This window comes from Coturnix japonica, chromosome 5 (assembly GCF_054131305.1).
Source record: "Coturnix japonica strain WE chromosome 5, WE-NBRP24, whole genome shotgun sequence".
Lineage (NCBI taxonomy): Eukaryota > Metazoa > Chordata > Aves > Galliformes > Phasianidae > Coturnix > Coturnix japonica.
In genome coordinates, this window is record NC_140667.1 from 50217421 (window position 1) to 50237666 (window position 20246).

A 20246-nucleotide genomic window follows, 5' to 3' on the forward strand; every position below is an offset into this window, starting at 1 on the left:
CATGGAAATCTCCAGCTCTCTGGGAAGCTGCCCTGTGCTGTCACCAGAGTCCATCCAAAAGTTCTCACTGCTCAGCAAGCTGAAGTGACACCTGAAATCACAAATGTGCTTCATCCAGAGCCTCCCCATGGGGCACAGTGACAGAGGCAAAGCCTGGGGGCAGCAGACGGGAAGCTCCTCGTAGGGAAAAACAGCCAGAGAAGTTAAGGTGAAATGAGAATTTACTACAAAATGAAGTTTTCAAGGTGGTCAAATTTTATTACCTTGGAATGAATTCCTTGTTTTTGATCCAAATCTAAAAGAAAAAAATAAAAGGTAGGGAAGTGAAATTCATGGAAATTCAGACTTCTTTTTCAAATATGTGTCTTTGTTTCAAAGTTGGTAAACAGAAAACTAACAAAGTTAAGGATCCAAGGAATTAGATACTACATTCTCAGTAAAACAAAACATTTTGCTTAATGTTTCACCTTGCAAAACAGCTTCCAGAAAGTGAAGTTTGGATTATCTACCTTGAGTTTTTTCTTCAGCTCCCACATTAGTCAATGAACAAAAAGAAATCCAGCATTTGCACAGTTATCTTATGTTTGCTATGAACCAAACCTGACCTTTCACTCCTGTGATACCTGGTGAAAGGGATCACTTCAGCCCCTGTATGGGAGCTGGGCAGATGTCCAAGTGTCTCAGAAAGCCTCAGATATTCTGTTTCCAAGTCAAAACCACCAAGTGTGAAATAAATGCTACCATGCACTCTTGAGTTTGCTGAGAGCGTGGGACAAAGGTCTCCCAGGTGCCTAAGTCAGCAGCTGAGCTCACTGTGCAGCCTCACTTCTACACACCTGCAAGGCAGTGTAGGAAAAAATCAGCAATTTTATTACCTGCCTATCTTCATAACTAGCAATAGGTCAAGGATGTGAATTTTGGAGCATGGAGGCCTTTGCAAGCATGTAGCTTCACTGAAGCCAACTGCTCTGAAAGTGTTGGTCTCAATGCAACGCTCACCTACAGGCTCTTTGTGGCCCATAGTTGGCTGGGTGAGGTGATGCCCAGCTATCTGAGGCATTCAGCTCTGAGCCACTGCAGTGGCCACTGCAGAAAGCTATTCCCAAAACAGAACTACACGGTGCATTATTATGCAGCTCTACTGATTTTAATGAGGCTGCTTCAAAGAGGTACAGCGGACACTCTGTGCTTTTACAAAGAGCTGCGCAACCTCCATCACCTGCACCTCAATTATCCAATTTCCCCGCTACCTGGAAAGGCAATGCATGTTAATTACATCGAAAGTTATTTTCGTAACTCAATCATTCAAATTTTGCAAAGCTTCTCATAAATTCAGAGCAGCCGAGGCCATGCTATAGACATGGGCGTGTTCACGTCAGCTTTATGCATCTAAGAAATTAAAGGCTTGACAGCGATGTAGAAAATGAGTTGCTGAAGTTTTTTTAAACACAAAGCAGACAAAAGGTGCGAGGCAATCTGAGGACATGCCCTCACTCTTAACAACCTTAGAAACGACCTTCCAGCCAGGCCATCAGGTAGAGAATTGTTCATAAGTGTGTAGGGCAGTTCTGAATCCCCCAGCCTCACAGCAGACATGGAATCATAGAATCACAGAATGGTTTGGGTTGGAAGGGACCTCTAAGATCATACTGTTCCAACCCCCTGCTATAGGTAGGGACACTTCCCTCTAGACCAGGTTGATCAGAGCCCCATCCAGCCTGGCCTTGAACACCTCCAGGAAGGGAGCATACACAGCCTCACTGGAAACAGGCACGTGTCATTTACTGCAGAAAGAAAAGAGCGCTTCTCCTTTGGAGTCAGGCTAATCTCAGGGCAAGACAGCTGAAGCAGGAAAAGCCATTTAAGTAATGTAGTGTTTAAAAGGCCCGGGCTGACCTTCATTTCTGTCTATCTGCTTGCTCACAGCACTGCCTCTGAAGTGCTGAGCAACATAAATAGCATCTGCCCTGGGATTTTTAGCCTGAGCTTAGCAGAAATCACTCTGGTGGCTGCAATGCACCTAGCCTTTCTCTGTGATTAGTCGCTGAAGTTCTGCAGTTCTTCTGATATTTGGTGCATGTGTTACACTGCTATTTAGCCAGCCAGGCCCGGGGTGGTGGCTGATGAGGGGTGGCATAAGGCAGTTTGCTCAGCAGAACTCTGCTCTTGGAAAAGTGGAAAGCACGGAAAGAGGGAGGCTGAGAACTGAGGGTCAGCTTTGTCATATGCTTTCCTTCCATCTCCAAGCGTCTTCTCAGAATGAGTGGTGATGCAGTGGCACAGCTGCCCAGGGGGTTGTGTGGTCACCATCCCTGGAGGTGTTCAAGAATCATGGAGATGTGGCAATGAGGGATGTGGGCAGTGAGCATGGGATGGGTTGGGGCTGGACTGGATGATCTTAGAGGTCTTCTCCAGCCTTAATGATTCTATGATTCTAAGATCTGCAGCCCATGGCACAAGGGAGCTTATCATGGTTTCTCAACATGGAACCTCTTGCTCATGACTGCAGCAATCTTCTCCACACAGAACAACCCAAAGCACTGCAGTTTTGACAGCACTTCTCTTCAGTTCATCACTTCCCACCTGAGTGCAATTGCAGTGCCATCCATTTTCTGAATGATGCAGCTGCTGCCTGCATGATGCTCTTTCCAAAGGCTGAACAGTGCTGCTATAGGGCAGATGGGAGGACCACACCGATGGCAGAGGGTGCTGTGGTGGGCCAGATGGAACAACCATGTGGATTAGAAGGACCTGGAGCAGATACAGGAGCAGGGATGGGCTTGCAGCAGGACAGGCTGCTGAAATATTAAACTCTAAGTGAAAGCAGAGAATCTTTTCCAGTCTAGATGGTTCTCTCATTCTAGGATTCTGTGTTAGCAGTTTGCAAAGTCTTGCTTGAAGATTCCCTTACAGTTCCTGCCTAAACATAACACACACTATATGGACTCCTCATGAGTCCAAGGGAATCTGTGTGGTACCACACACAAGAACTGCTGCCTGACCCTGGGTTTTCTTTCTGGGAAGCATGGACAGGTGAAGGATGGGCAATGGGAACAGCAGCATCCTCAGTCTGCAAAGCTCAGTGTGACCCTTGAACAAGGTGTGACCATTCAGTACTCCAGGTCTGGAGTTGGTTTTTATCCCGTGGTTAAAAGGATGTATATACCAAAGAAAGGTTTTTCTAACCTGGAACATTTTGGGGGGTTTGGTCTTGTAGGACACACAGAAACCCTCACCCATCGCTGGGGTGCAAAAACAGACAGTGATCCATTCCTGACACATTTGTGTTTCTGTCACATCTGGATGAGATAAAGAAACACCAAGGAGCATGAAAGCACTTCTGTTTTCCCAGCTTCTTCCTCCTGCAAAGAGCAGCTAAAGAAAGAGTTACCACCCAGGGGTGAAGAAATCACCGAAGAGTGTCTCCATTTCCCTCTCTCCTAAGATGGAAGATCATAACCCTCTGAAGAAAGCAACACGTGCCTCATCCAAAATCAACCATCCTGAATGGGAGCCTGGTGTCAGCATCCAAGTCCAACTTGCTGCGTTGCAGTCCTTAAATAAATGGAATATGAAATGGATACAGAGAGCAGACAGGCAGCACTCACTGTTTCCAGAACATTTCCAGGGAGCAATATTCCCTCCCTGAAATTGAGGAGGAATCCAAAGAAGACAGCAGGAAGATGTTAATAAAGTTTTTTTGTGTGTATGATTCTTTTCTAGTGTCAAATGTCATCCCGTTTGCCCATCTGGGATATTAATAATGCAAATAGTACTAAAGGTTGCTTTGCTCAGAATAAGCCACAGGAACTTCTAGACTTCATTAGACTCACATATTTCCTCTCCTCCCATTTAAATAAAGAGAGGGGACGTTGTGCCGTTTCCTTTCAGGCAAAACTGTTGGGCTGTGGCAAGGTTCTTACACTGTTTAATTAGCCCACTCAGATTTCACTGCATCGGGAATATTCTAGTGACAATAAGGTCCCACTCCTGCTGAGCATAAGAAGGTTGAAAATAAAAACCTCTGTCATGCAAGTGCGGCCTCAGCAACATGCCTAAGACGGCTGGAAAATACCATCCAGTCACATTATTCTTCCTATGAATTTGGGGAAATGAAATCAAACCGGTTTTTGCCTCTTTAAAACCCACTGCTACCTCCCCCTGTGAATAGCAGTCCATATTTCAGCCTTATCACTGTTGGTATGGTATCTCATAAACCCTCGCAAACATATCTTGCAATCACAAAAGCCAAAACCCAACCAAAAACAACACTAAAAGCTAAAATATGATAAGCAGCCAATAAGCATGATGCAGAGCCTAATGTATAATATCCCTCTTCCATGCATCGAAGTTAGCGAGCAGACGCATTACTCACTGATTGATATATTATCCTCCCCTGCCAACGCATCTGGGCACATCACAAAGTGGAAAACAGTACATTAATCTCTGTCAGAGGGAAATCAATGGGAATCAGGCACCTAATTCCCTTAGCTGCTTTGGGAAGTCCCGCCCTTCTCCACTTACCATAAATCACATTTAGGAGGAACCCTTCCCCTGCCTGTGTGCATGCTGTAACCCTGCTCTGCTCCCGCTGCAACGAGGACCCTCATGGCTTCGTGCTCTCTGATAATCCCCGAGCAGGGGGAAATAAAATGGAAGTGACACCTCAAAATAAATATGGAATGGAGAGTCGACCATTAATTTTGCAGTCAGGTACTGGTTGGTTGAGTTATTCTGCTCCTCAAAGCGTTGTGGCTTCTATATGCGGTAGGAGTATTTGTCAAAATCACATTTGTTATTTGGTTGGTACCAGTTCAGCAATTTAGATACATATCTATGAGCAATCGCTTTCTCATTCCTGGCTTACGATGTTCTGGGTTCGTTCTGCATACGAAAAGTTGATTAATTACAGGAATGGAAGGATAACATCAGATGGGCTGAGCGAGGAAGACAGCTGGTACCTGGTGGGATTGCCTGCTGCACGTGATGGAGTTGGGTTCACAGTACCGTAGAACTTTTCCAGTGCCAAAATCTGCTACAGTTCGCTTCCAAAACAAATAAGCACAGAGCAGCCATGCTGGATCCAAGCGGGACGCACCACGGCCATGCCTACAGAAGCCCTGCTAGATGTGTTCAAGCTGACATCCATCCACCGGTGAAGGGCTGGGGTGCTTACAGCCCTGCTGTCCTTGTTGCCTAGGGAAAGAAGACATCAGCCTCCAGTGTCCACTGCCAAGCAGCACCATCCCACTGCTAAAAGCAAACATTTTCCTTTTTCTTCCCTAAGGTTTGGGGTTTTTTTTTGCTTTGTTTTGTGGTTTGTTTGTTTGTTTGTTTTTCCCTTTTAATCTTCAGGAGCCGTTCATTCATGTTAAATTGTATAGAAATAATTCTCTTTTTACAGCACCACCCAAGACCCTTTCCATCGCACTGTCCCACCTCTGGCTTCATTATTCATTGCCTCCTTCAGAAACCAACAGGAGCACAGGGAGTTGCTCCTGGGAGACAGAGCTCAGCAAGGAGCAGGGAGCATCACACAGCCCAAAACCACAGAGTGCATCAGTGCAGAATGGTGTGTCCTTGCTTCAGGTTGGATGTCAGGAAAAATCCCTTCTCAGAAAGAGTGGTCAGGCACTGGAATGGGCTGCCCAGGGACATGGTGGAGTCGCCATGTGTTCAAGGAATGTTTAGATGCTGTACTGAGGGTCATGGTTTAGTGGGAAATATTGGTGGTAGGTGAACAGCTGGACTGGATGATCTTGGAGGTCTTCCAACCTTGGTGAATCTTTGACTCACCCTCCAGCATTGCCACTGTAGCAAAGAAGTGATGCTGGGGCAGAGGTTCCAAAGGAGCAAAGGTAGCATCAAGGCAGCAGAGTCCTCATTGTCAGCAGGAAACTTCTTTGTTCAGAGCTTTTGTGATAAAAAAACACAGATTCAGATGGGCCCAAGAAATTCACAAATCTGTGACAAATTGGTTAAAGCAAAAAGGATCCCAAAGTGATGCTGGCAGGGGAAAGGCTGTGTGTTGTTTCTTAACAAAAAACATATTTTAGCTTTTCTTTTTGAAGCAGTATTTCAAAAGTTTACATACAGCCCCTCAGTGTAAATGTTAGAGCATGTGTCACATAGTGGGGGGAGGGTGGAAATAAATAAAATGCAGTTTATCTGAAGTGTAATGAGATATCTGGATTTAGACCAAGCAAAATATTTAGAGCTGCGTTTCCCTTCAGCATCCTGGCTCAGCTGGCAGACCCAGGCTCTGGGTCTCAGCGAGGGAACCATTCCCTGTCATCCTGCAAGAGCTGCAAAGGAGCTGAAAAAATATAGGAGAATGTGAACCCCGTCACATCAGGGCTGTTCATCCATCTGACAGGCTCTATCCCACGCAGCTAAAACAAATCTCCCATGCCGGCAAGGCTTCCCTCGCAACGCACACACATCAAGTGATCAGAACATTTCACTTTCGTGCAAAGTGCCTGTTTCCCAGCAGCTGCTCTGAAGCCTCTCTCTGATCTTGCTATTTTTGCATCTATCAAGACTTCAGTCTCCCGCTACTCCAGCAGCACAGTGTATGGGTATGGTTGGCCCTTTTGCCTGTCAGAGCAACATCTCACCCTTTGTCAGCATCCTGCACATACCGTGCAGGGAATGTGGATGCACCGGGGTAAGGAAGGAAGGTTTTTATTTTAAGGATAAAAAGAAAATTGGCCAGGTTATTCTGAAGGATGCTTTTGCTTAACCCCTGCACTGGTTGCTCCATTCACAAGGTGATCATCTTGCATTTACTACAAGATGAAGTGTGTTAGGAATTGGGAAAAGAGGGGAAAAGCCAGGAGCTACAAATGTGCAAGGCAAAAAAAACCAAACAAGGTGAGATTTCAGCTGTTGACACACAGCTCCAGTGTGAGTGGCAGCCAGCAGGTGAGGGGAAGGAGCTGGTTCCCCCATGGACAACCAGCACCTGGGGGCTGTGCACCAGGAGCCTTTGTCTCCCACAGGGCTGCCATGGGTCACAGAATCACTGGGTCATCTAGTTTGGAAACAATCTTCAAGATCATCAAGTCCAACCATCAAGCTGACCTACTGCGTCCCACTGCTGCACCATATCCCTTAGTGCCACATCCACACATCTTAAATGCCTCCAGGCACAGGAATTCCACCACACTCTGGGCAGCCCATTCCAATGTTGATTCACATCCTGCTGAGCAAAGAAACCTGCACCCTCCACCTCATCTGAAAACTAGGTTTGATCAAATTGAATGCCAAGAGTGAGCATCCAAATCAGTACAGTCCTATTCCTCCCCTCACTGGCTTCATCTACCTGTGACATTTTTCTGCTCAGTTTAATTGACCCCTCCATTGGCTGGCCTCACACCTTTCCATCTCTGGCCAGGCCAGGTGTTGTACCACCAGTGCTTGAACCCACTGGAGACACTGCCAGCAGTCAGCCTGGAGGTGGGATGGAGGCGGGTGCTGGCTGTCACAGGGTGCTGGCAGGGCTCAGAAACAGACATAAGCACACTAATTTTATGCTGCTGCCAGAAGCAATCAGCAGCAGGACGGTCAGCAATGCTGGCAAGTACCCAGTTGGTCATTACTTTTCAGACTCATCCTCTGGGATGAAGGCAGCAACCTTTATCTCTCTCTCTCGAATAAACAGAACATAAAACCGGGAGAGACTTCACAGAACACCAACAAACCTTCCAGTTTTCAGCCTAGATTAGTTCATGGTTAATTTATTCTTATTTATTCTTATGCAACCTTGTTTTCATTGCTTTTCCCTGGTGTTTGCCCCTTTGAAGTATTTATAGATTGAACTCAGATCCCCTCTTTGCCTTTGCTGGCTGAAGCAAGCAACATTCTTAGGAGTCTCTGAGAAGAGAAACACTCTATTTTCCTACCAATCTCCCAGCATTTCCATCCGTACTATTGGCTTGACCACAACATGAGGTTGGTTGTAGTTGCCTGCCAGATCTCACTCAAGAGCATTTTGGCTGTTTGGCAGGTGATGTCCCAAACCCACCTTTGCAGACAAGGCCATGGCCAACTCTGTGCTTCCAAGCCGCACACAGACAACTCTTTCCCCACTAAGGCCAAATCTCACAGTGACCTCTCTCACTTAGCACCCTATGGGCCAGACATCCTTCACTGGGACCAGAGTGCGTGGCTGGGGCCCTTCTCTCAGCCCTAGAGGTTGGCACAAAGCACCCGGCCCATTTATTTTCCATCGCTGCTCTGCTCACACCCCACCAGCTCCAGCCCTGCGTGTTTCATCTTTTCTCTCTGTCAGGAGCACTTAAGGAAATTTCACGGTGATGAAAATCCGCAGTGATCAGCCGTGTTTGTCTGGGAAACAGCGAGCGGCAGAAACGGTCTAAATACTTTCAGGCCTCTGGCAGTTCACAGAGCAATACCCCAGGCAAAGAAAAAGATATCTTGATTAGAATAATTATAATTGTCTTTTTTCTTCATTCTTTCTACAGAAATTCCAGGCTAAATTATCATCTAATTTCAGAGAGCTCCATGACCGAGATTATCTATGAGTCATTTGTAATTATGTGCCAGATTGTATTAAAGCATGAAAATACAAAGGTTTCTCATCAAATACTAAGAGGGGGGGAGGTGAGAATCAAATTACATTGGAGCAAGATAACAGTTCCAGCCACTTTCTGATTCATAGCGTCCAGAAAACGCAAAGAGAAAGGAGAAAAATCTCATTTTAATAATTGTAGAATTGCGAAAACCGAGAAATTACAGGAAATTCCAGTTTAAGGCCGACATACCTTCCTCTTCCCATGCTGCTCCAAAAGCAGTCAGTGACAGGCACCATCTGACTGGCTCATTGCTAATTCCCATGGGAATTTCTACTGCAGCTTCACCCCTGGGTCTGGGTTTAGCATCAAGTGGGTGACAGGTGCCATTGAGAAACAGCTCAAGGCCCTCCCAGCCAGGCTGGGAGCAGCACACAGCCCTCAGTATGGATGTGAGGTGGATTTTGGACAACCATGAGGAAGCAAGGGAATATAGAGGTTCACAGTTTTCAGAATGTGGCTCAGCTCAGCTCACATGAACTTCACATTTCATTGATGGAGCCCCAGTTAAATGCACACATGTACCAGGACGTGACACAACTTCAGCAATAAAACCACAGTATGGGGAATGACATAGAAAGAAGCTAGCAGCAGCACTTACTGTGCAGGGCAAATAGGCCAGCTGCAATTTATTCTGCATGTTGTTCAGACATCTTTAATTGTCTTCATTCCTCACTGAGTTCTTGTAATGCCTGTCGCACAAGCACACCTAAAACACCAAATCTTCTCTTGGCAAATGACTTCTTTCAGGATGGGCCTTCATAGAAATACCTGCTCTTGGACAGAGTGAATGGCACAACATGCCAAGGGTCTTTATTACCAAAGAATCATCAAGGAACAAGCAGAGGACTGTAGGGATGGTGACAAAATGATTAACGTCGCCCATTTGCTACTTAATGTTTGCATTGCTAAGGTACTTCCTGCTGGCAGAACATCTACACACTCAATGTAGCGTGTACAGCCAGGTGTACCAGGGCAGGACCAAAGGACAGTGAAGCATGTGAAGGTAGCTTGGCACTTGCTCTTAGTGGGCATCTTTTACTGCTTTCATCAAGCTTGATTCATCTTTTATTATGTTTGGGGGCAGTCAATCCTATGCCTGTGCAAATGAATCACTGCACGCTCCCATGGGGCCAAACCTTACAGAGTCAGAAACAGACCTGGAAGAACCACCAAAGCCTTGAGATTTTGGGTTGGTCGTGTCTTGGTTTTGTGGGGGTTTTCTGTTTGTTTGTTTGTTTGTTTTTACAGCCATAATTCTAATTCTAACACGACTGCCTTATATTTCATAAAATATAACAGTGGTCAGAGGAGGAAGCCAAAATTAACCAGGCTATTTCACATGATAGTTAAGAAGGGGCTGGCATTCTGCTGTCCTGCCTATAAGCCTCCCCGAAACATCCCTTGACCTCAGCAATGGAAAGAGGCAAGTATCTGAGAAATGTAATATTTCTCCTGAACTGCATCACGTTAATCACATTTCACTCTCCCTTTGCACCTCTGTAAATCACAGAGTAACTGTGGAACTCAATGATGTTACACTGATGCAAAACCACTCTCAGGAGGGAACCAGTCAGCATAAATCAATCCCTTCTATTTCCTTGTACATAATCTGGTGCCAAGCTCTGCCAAATCAAGGAGAAAACATTCCCAAGAATTTTCCAAAGGCAACGGCCTGTCTAAGCACAAATTTATACATCTGCCATTAAAGTTTTCTTTATCTCATTAAAATGACTTGCAAAACCATCTGCTAGCTAATAAAAGACTTTTTAAAGCTTTAATATGGCATTTTATAATGAAATATACCAGGGGGGAAAATAGGACATGTACTTAGACAGAACAGCAACAATCTGCAGTTCTTTCATAGGAGCCAATGGTGTTCATTCCCATGACTAATTAAAGAGACTGAAGGCTTCAGCCCTTTGAACATTTCTTGTACAAATATCGTAATTCCTAAATACATACACATTTTTATTCAGGCTGCTCCCAGACGCTGCAGCATTGCTGATATCACACTGTTTTCATGTTAAAAAAGGCAGATTTCCCTTTCATGTCTGACTTCATTCCATTTTGTTAGCATTTTATGTGTCCAATATTTATTACATATCTGAGGGGCTCCAGTTGGTAATTTCTCCTACAGACATTTCTTGCTGTCAGACACGACAACCACAAGGGACACAAGGGACACCCAGTGATAAGCATGGCTCAGTGGCACCAAACTCTTGCAGAGGAAATGAGGAATTTCAGGTTACATCTTACCAAAGCAGGTCTCTGCTGTGTTTGCAGCTTGCCTCCTCCTCCTCCTCTGGTTAAGGGACAGTCCGGGCTCTGTCACCTGCAGCAAACAGTGCTTTCACACTCCAAGTCTCACCACAGTTCTCCATCTGTGCTATTTTCCCCCTTTCTTTCTTGTACCATTTGACATCGCTGCTCTTCAGCAGTGATTACTCACTCCTGCTGGGCACACAGGACTCTGCTTGGAAGGAAAGCTGCAAATTGTAGCAAGGTGCAACTTGCAGAAATAGAGGGAAGAAAAAAGGCGAAGCCACCTGTGCCTCCAGCCATCTCAAGATCTACCCAAGAAGTAGATAGCTAAGCTTGGCTGTAATAGCAAGCCAGAAATGATGCTAACAGAGACACAGCCTTCCTTCCAAATGTTGCCTATATCCTGCAGTAGCTCTGTATTTATTCTGCCCACTTCCAAACTGTACCTGAGGCGCTATGGATGGCCTCAACTGCTTATCTCCTGGGCATATGTGCTGCAGTAGTAACTGTGGATAAACAGTTGGGACTGATCCATGGGCTGAACACAGCCCTGAGGACCCAACCTACCTCTGCACAGTGGTATCAGAACACTGGCTTCTCCTCACTCAAATCTGCAGCAGATGGGGCCATATATGATCCCCTTATAGATGTACCCACAGAGCACAATCATCTGAGACGTGGTCGCTTCACACCCCTACAAACAGCGACAATACTTGGGGTCTGTGCTGGGCTCCTGTACAAAGGCTGGCAATGCCCCTCTGGTCAGAGATTCTGCTTCACAGGCGAGAGAAGACCAGAAAATTTATACTTGCATGAATACCAAGCACAGTGCCTAACAGAGCTTTAGATGGCATTTTATTAATGCAGTGCAGCCAGCTCCTCTGAACCAACCTAAAATATACAAGGAAGATCAAAAAGATGAAAGATCCTTCATCTTTCTGCGGGCAGCAAAACCCACTCAGACTCTTTCTCTTGGTGCTGGATAGTCCGCAAAGAAAATACAATAATTCACATTGCACTGCCTTGCTGCTGGAGACCTCAGAGCTTACGGTAGGTCCTTCTGATTTAATGCAGCATGCAGCCGTATCAAACAATTTCCCAGTGGCCCCATGTAAGAGTTTGCTGGGAAACAGTGAGCGGAGTTCTGAAACCATTTGCTTTAGCTGTATTTTACCCTGTGTCAACCCATGAATCTTATTTGAATTGTGCTGGTGTGTTTGTATAGACTCTCCTTTGGCGAGTGAACAGGGAGGAATCAAAGCAGATACACGGATCTCGCCTGTTTCCCAGACACAACGCTGCTCTGAAGAATCATTATTCAATTACAGATATGTGACAGAGTAGTCTATTACCACCTAGAGAGGGAAAGTTTTGACAGCTGCAGCCATCGCCATAGAGAGCTGAAGAGGAATGCATTATGTGCTGCACGCTACAGCTGTATCGCCACTGAAGTTCCATTTTCTCATTTATTTTAACATCACCAGAACAGGTAACTCCACTCCGCTGGTTAATGAGGAAAGGCAGATTGATTGTCTTGCCAAACAGAGCAAGGATTGGCTTTGGGCAACATACTGCATATCACACCATTACTTACCCCAGGGCACTTTTTTCCCTTCCTCTCCTGCTGTCAGCACCCTTGGGACTGTCATTAATGGCACAGATCCTCAGCTGATGTAAAGCAGCAAAGCTTATTGCCTGATGCAAAGTCACAGGAACCAATTTACAGTGACTGTGCAGATCTATCACAGTACCAACAGACACCTGCTTAGGGCAGGGCTCACGCTCTTCACATAGGACTTTTGCATATGATGTTTGCTCCAAAATCCTGATCTGCAGAAGGGTGGATAACCAAGACCAGGAGCAGCACCTGTGACATAAAGGCAGATCCGGGGGCCCACATCAGAGCAAAGGACAGGAACTGTAGACCCGCCGGCCCCACCACCCAAGATACAACTTTTCTACCTTTTAGTCTCCCTGTACAAATAAATGTTACCATTCTCACAGAAGAGCGCTGAAAATCACTTGGTAACAGCGGTGTTGGTGCCGTTCCTTTTATTGCTCTGTTCAGATTCCTTTAATTTGCAGCACTTTTCTGGTTTTGAAGAATTGAGAAACCTCACTGGGAGCACTGAGAGCAAATAAGAAAGCATCCTTCCTGCAATTTTGCAATGGAGACAGATAATAAAACACCCGGCGTCCCGGTGTGCAGTGCAGTGCCACTTACTGCCAGCCCATACAACAACAAACACACCCTTCAGACCAGAAGTCGTTAAATCCTTTGCTCCCAGTCATGTGGCAGGATGGGATTTTTGTTTTGCATTTGTATGAAATGTGTCTGCCTCCCTCATTTCCATGAAAATACACAACAGTCCCAAAAGAATAAAACAATGAAGATGAAGAAACCCATCAAGCAAGTCTGTTAGGCTGCAAGGTATCGGTCCTGCCTCATTTCTCAGTGCTTCACCCCTCTCACTAAACAAACACCACCCACCAGACCACAGCAAGGCACCAGGGCAACAAAACACGGAATAACATCCTAAAACTCTTCTTCCATGTGTGCCTGGAGTAGGAAATTACAGCACCTCTCCTGTTACAATATGTGAACCCAAACACAATGGACGTAGTGATCTGCTGGTGACAAATGAAGCTTATATAAATCTTTGCAATATTTCAGCTTCGCTAATGTTAATTTTCAGTCCCTTAAAGGAGGTGTATTTTTGAAGGAGGCAGCTGGGAGGACAGAATGGTTTTGGCTGTGACAGCCTGATGTGGTCGGGAAGGCAAAAGATTACAGGACGAAGCTGATATATTGCACAGATTGGGAAAGGCAGAAAATATGAGGCCGATGCAAACAGTACTTCATTGCAATTTAGACATTATGGTGGAGAGAGCATCAATGATGGGCATCACCGGAGAAATTCCCAACCACCGCTGTAAAGGATTGGAACAGCTGTAAAGAAACTACAACTAAAAACATCCTGATGTCAAAGAGAGCGAGACTGTACCTAGAGGAGATTAAGGCAATGTAATAAAACGCTGGAATGAGGCACATTCAACATCATATCATATAATCATAAAGGCTGGAAAAGACTACGAGGATCATTTATTCCAACCATCCCACCATGCCCCGTCACCAAATCACAGAATCATTAAGGTTGGAAGAGACCACTAAGATCCAACCATCAAACCATCCCCAGCATGTCCACTAAACCACATCCCTAAATCAAATATTCCTATAGCAAAAGTACTGGTAACTGCCCTGCTACATCCTACTGCTTCCACAATCAGTTAATTATACAGCTTGGTGCTGAAACCTCATTAATGTAATGCAGTTTACAGAAAGTATCTACATTTACCAGCAGAACAATTTCTTGGAAGAAAGGCTTTCCTGAGGAGACTTATCTTCACTTTTAGGGACGGAAGAAAGCACTGAGTTAAAAGCATTTCTTCCAATGTCAACCAATCAAAGTAACATTCACAAGAACGAAGACAGAAGAACCAGAAATTAGCAGAAGAGCACCATAAAAGATGGGTTCTGTAAGAGTTTTACTTTTTATTTACAGCAAATATATTACAGTCAAGAAAAAAAAAAAAAAGCTTAACATGACTCATGTTGTTGTTGGGTAAGGAAGATACATGGGCTTACATCAAACAGGTTTAAATTCCCTGGCACTAAGTGAACCAAATGCAAGGATTCAACACAAAAGTAAGAAACAGAACATTTATTAAGCAAAACTCTGCATTAAATGTACCCACATCTGTGACAAGAGCTTCAGTGCAGTCTAAGAAATAAAAAGGAGCCATCAGGATGGCAAGGACTTTTTGACCAATATGTTTAACCCTCAGAACAAGGCTGTCTATCTGGCACTATTTCTGATCTGCTGAACTGAATGCAGTGATATTAAAGAAGCGTCATGGATGATTAAGACACTTAAAGTACACTCACCCTGGTAAAGAATCCTGTTATTTTCCTTGTTTCTTTCAATTTTTATCCCCACGATAAAAGATTGTTCAAAGGCTGCATGGCAGACAAGCTGGATGCAACAGCTGGAGAATTTTGCCTGTCAAGCAAAGTGACTTTATGCAAAGCTTTATGCAAGAAAACCTATCGTCTACAGCTTGTGTGAGTTCAAGGAAGAAGATCTAGGGACAACAGATGTTGAAGCCCTACAGTCTATCTTTGTTATAATCAGAATCCTGAAAAAAGCAAGGTCCAAATGACTCCAAGAGAATAAAGGTTCACTTACATACAACAAAATAGTCCAGATACATCAACAGTAGTAAACAGAGTTAATGCAGTGTTAATCTTTTTACATTTTAATGACTAGCTATAAAAACAGAAAGTAGCATGTTCTAATCTGTTTACATTTCCTGAGCTTAGTTAAATCAAGAAGGAATGAACGTTATAAAAATCCCGGTAAGTCACCAATAAATTAAAAATATACATAATATAATATATTATGAGGAAAGGTTGAGGGAACTGGGCTTGTTCAGCTTGGAAAAAGAGAAGGCTCTGGGGAGACCTCATTGTGGCCTTCCAGTACTTGAAGGGAACATATAAACAGGATGGGGAACGGCTGTTTTCAAGCGTGGGTAGTGATGGGACAAGGGGGAATGGTCTTAAAACTGAGACAGGGAAGGTTTAGGTTAGATATGAGGAGGAAATTTTTCACACAGAGGGTGCTGACTGGAGCAGGTTGCCCAAGGAGGCTGTGGATGCCCCATCCCTGCAGGCATTCAAGTCCAGGCTGGAGGTGGCTCTGGACAGCCTGGTCTGGTGGTTGGAGGCCCTGCACACAGCAGGGGGTTGAAACCAGATGATCTTTGTGGTCCTTTTCAACACAGGCCATTCTATGATTCTAAGACTCAATGATAAGCACGATAGTTTAAGAAGCCTGCAATGCTCAGAGCTCAGCCTTTAGGACTCCTGTGCAGAAAACATGCCATCAGCTTCACCAGCAACACTGAGATACTATAGGTTTGCAGGTCCTTTTTTGATCTCTAGCTGCCCTTCTAGCACACTATGCAATAGCCTTCTCTAATCAAATCTCACGAGAGCTTTCAAAGCCTGCAAGTATCTTCCAGTCTGACACAGAAAAGCATTCACTGCTCCCAGTGCAGGAGACAATGTTCTCAGAAACACAACGTGCTACTGAAATTAAGATTTGCTAGCAGGAGTTATTCAAGTGGACTCTCAGCTCTCGCACATTATGTCTCTACATTGGCAGCAGGTTTACTATTCTGTAGGACTAACAAACCCACGTAAATCCACACAGAAAACTGCAGGACAGACCCTCAGCAATGCAGAACTCAACCATTTCTTTACGAACCAGCATTATGCATTTGAGAAACGTTCTCGACCTACATGACTCATACACATGTTTATTTATGTGTGTTTATTTCCTGCATACAGAATAGTGTGTACCTTGGAATAAAACCCAGCTTCGAGAATACACTGAGAGCACGGGTACTTGTAATAGTGCTATTGGCAGATTAATTCAAACCCCAGTGCTCAAACTCAGCTGTCTCAAAGACTTGCAGACCGCGAACTTAGATAAAAACAAACTACTTCTTTACTTTTATTGTCAGCTTATAGCATGATTTTGAATTATGGTATAGATAAAAGAGAGGTAGAAAGGTTTATCTCCTCCATGAACTTTTTTGTGCGGTACTTATAAAGTATCTGAAGAAAAATGCTATGGCTGTTGGGCAAAAGCATCAGCTGCTCCCCAGCTATTATAAAGAATCTTCTCAATGTGCTGCAAACCAAGTAACTGATATCTGGTTTGGAAGAGCTTTTCTTCCATTAGACTCACAATTATCTTCTTTCTAATTATTTCATTTGTTAACCAAGCTCTACTGTTAAGAGAGATCACTGAGAAATCCTCCTATTTGGGACTCAAAATACGTAGCAGATAAAACCTACTCAACGCATAACATTAACCAGCCAAACAAAATCAACTCTGTGCCTTAAAAAATGCACTCATTCTGTCTCTATTTACATGATCCCCCTTACACAAGCTACTGAAAGGGACAGAAGAAGTATGGAAGGCCATATGGTCCTTACCCTTGTTGGTGCTGACCATGGGTACAAGAACCATCGGTCCCTTCCTCTCTCTGGGGTTTGTCCCTTCCCAAGGCAGCTTCTTCTCCTGACACTACCCACCCTCCGTGGCAGCAGAATTGCTGGTGCTTTAATGAGTGGTGCTTTAATATGGTGCTTTAAAATCCCTGAAAGGATAGGAAGGATAAGCTAACCAGGAAGGTCAGCTTAACAGAAACCATACTGGTAAGATAAACATCCATCTTTCCCTGATATAAGTCTGCAATACTACAGCACTCATGATTGTCACAGACAAGGGAGAGAGATGGAAGCACCCGAGCCCCTGCAGCGGCAGCCATAGAGACTATAGTGCATCTCACACTGGGCTGGGAGCCTTGGAGCCCCAGCAGCGTCAGGGAAAGTCAGGACAGAGGCAGCAGGGTGGGATCCAGCATTGCAGATCTGTTCCTGATCCACTGTTCCACCACACCGTGTGGACTGCTGATCAGGCTGACAAAGACCTGCCTGTTGATGTTTCGGGGCACATACAGCTGAAGCTCCAGCACTATTCATGTAGCAGAGACTGTTCAAGGATAGGATTTGAGCCATGAAATTCAGGCTGCTGCATGGTGACCTTTAATTTACCCACAGAAAGTTAAATATATTACATAAAATTAAATTCAGCCAAGGCAGATGCCAGCTTATTTATTAAAAAGCTCAGCTTTCTCTTGCTTTCAACTTGTTTTAAAGCCAGGCAGCTCTGGGAACAGACTTGCATCCACCTCAGTTGGATAGGAGCAGCTCTGCAGAGATGGCTGGAGTCACTCCCCAGCAGCAACACCAGCCACAACACCTCCCTCCTGGCTGTCCCCAGCGACTCCAAAGTCACCAGCAATGTCTCCAGCTTTCTCCAATTCTTGCCTCACTCTTTCCTTACACACAAATATCTGACTTATAGCATAAGTCACTTCCACACTGCCAACGTTACCTTCTATTGAGACAACTTTTAGGACATCTATGAATTGGTTAATATCAGTATTTACTCCATTTCAGAGAAACAGGTACAATATGCAATTTGTTGTCAATTTATGATAGGCTTGGGTATGGAAGATTGCATAGAATGACAAGGTCAATTTGATAGTAAAGGTTGGAAATGTTTTCTGTTGGCTGTAGTATTTAAGACAATTAATCCTGGTGTACTCAATCAGCTGGTGAGCTTCTCATTTTTATCCATCCTTCTACCTGTCCTTCTATATTCTCTCTTTCAACAACGTGCACTAAGCAGAGTCATGTAACTCCTCTTACATTGTCTATTTTGTCTCTTTCTTTTGTTCTCTGAAAACACAACTCCAATAATTTCATTCTCAAACCACAATCCATCAAAATAAAAATAATTCAAGTACAAACCCAAACATTATTGCTGGGTTATGGTTCAATGTAAACTGACCAGAGCCATTGCAAAGCTAAAATTCACTTTACAGAAGTATGGATTGCTTGATAACGTTTGCTGACCACAGACTGCTTCTTTCACCATTCATACAGTTTGAAGATTGCAGTTTTTCTGGGAACAAGAAATAGTCCAAGTCCTTTAGAAGTAATTGGAACTAATAGCCATCGTCGTCATCCATATCACAGCCATAATCTGAAACACATGAAGACAAAGATACATAAAAATGCAAATATTCCAGGTAGGTAGAACATTCAACAGAATTACTGCAAGTTTCAGGTTGTTTTCTTGCTGTCTGACTGATGATACATTCTACCATAAAAAAAAAACAAAAACATTAAAAATAGTCACATATTTTCTTCGGGTTGACGAAGAAATTTTTCCATTCCTGCTCCATATAATAAAACTATTTGTAAATATAAGTGTATAAATATTTCTCCTCACTTCTCACTGGGACCTCATTACATAGAATCCTTAGGGTTGGAAGGGCCTTTAAAGGTCTCCTAGTCCAACTCCCCTGCAATGAACAGGGACACCACAGCCCAGGGCCTGATCCAGCCTTACCTTGAAAGCCTCCAGGGATGGGTTTCTGTAGATGACAGAGGAGTCATGCAATGCGTCCCATACATCTGACTCAGAACTCCCACACCTGCTTACTCCTAGAAGCACAACTCAGAATTCTGCCCATTTTTTCAGTCTAGTTCTGTTTCCTAGCATGATGCTGACTGTAAACTCTGTGTGTTCTGTGCACCAGAAGGCACGTTTCTGTGTTTCTAATGCACTAATTTCTCTTCTGTGTCCTTCCTGAATAAAGTGAGAAAGACATTTTCTGCTGCAAAGTCAAACCCGAAGATAACGATTACATATGAGCATTCCGTGATGTTAACCTTTATATTCCAAATTTAATATACTGCAACATTTCATCCAAAGTCAAGCAAATGCTCTGAAGCAGAAATAAAGAGTAATCTATAATAATTCGTCTAGAATGGGTGACGTTCAGCATCTGTAATTCCTGCAGTTATTCCAGGCAGACAGGTCTAAAATCCATAAAGAAAGCAGTTAGAAAGGAGTTATTTGTTCTGCTAAGCAGCTCTGCACACCTGCATTTGAATGCTGGGAACAGTCCTTCCCTTTTTCTTTTCTTTTTTTCAGCTCTTGTCCAAACCAGACAGGGAGCGCCGAAATGTTCTCAGAATGGTTTGAAAATAGTAACATTTACAAATAAAAAGCAGCTCCGTGACCTTTCTTCTATTTTGGTCGGGGATTTATTAATAAACATGGACCCACCCTCCCCCACATCGGTGTCTTTTCTTGGGAACGTTATTCTAATAATAAATGCAGGCAACAAACTGGTGTTTTCTTTTCTTAAGGTTCAGCAATTATTTTGAAGTGGAGAAATCAATTTAAAAAGCAACACATGCTTTTATGAAAACTATATATAAATATATATATATATATAGATATAGATATAGATATAGTCCATGAAAGGTAAATTAATAGTTCTGGAAAGACTTTTGCAGTAAATAACATTTCAGGAAGAACCTTATTCTCATCTTGCTGTTTCAAAACCCATAATTAACTGCCCTCATTTCAAAAATATTTTGGTTTATTTTCAAGGCTTAACTTCTAAGGGGAAGTCTTTAATAAAAAGTAAACGTGGATGTGTCCAGCTAGGAAAAACGCAACAGAAAGGACGCTACCCTTTCCTGTCAGCAGAGAAATCCAATTAAGTGAGTGCCATTGCTGGGTAACCCAAAGAAATCAGCACACATCTGCATGCCATGCAGCACACCATAGGCTATTGATGTCATTTCTCAATTTGGAGAACTCTTTCCTCCTAACAGTTATCCCAGAAACAGGCCGTGATGATTGACTTGAGCTGGACAACCAAGTCCAG

The 20246-nt window shown here is 43.9% G+C and overlaps 1 protein-coding gene across 3 annotated transcripts in view; it reads right to left on the minus strand.

The window, feature by feature from the left end:
• Nucleotides 1–14388: 14388 nt before the first annotated feature.
• The window catches only part of BRF1 (BRF1 general transcription factor IIIB subunit), a 155119-nt gene continuing 149261 nt past the window's right edge, over nt 14389–20246 (minus strand). For all 3 annotated transcript variants that reach the window (XR_014946165.1, XM_015865581.3, XM_085547802.1), the window contains one exon: nt 14389–18544. Coding sequence is in view for 2 of the 3 variants with exons in the window: in XM_015865581.3 (XP_015721067.1) it covers nt 18507–18544 (38 nt within the window). In the remaining variant the exon portion in view is untranslated. The remainder of the gene's footprint in view (nt 18545–20246) is intronic.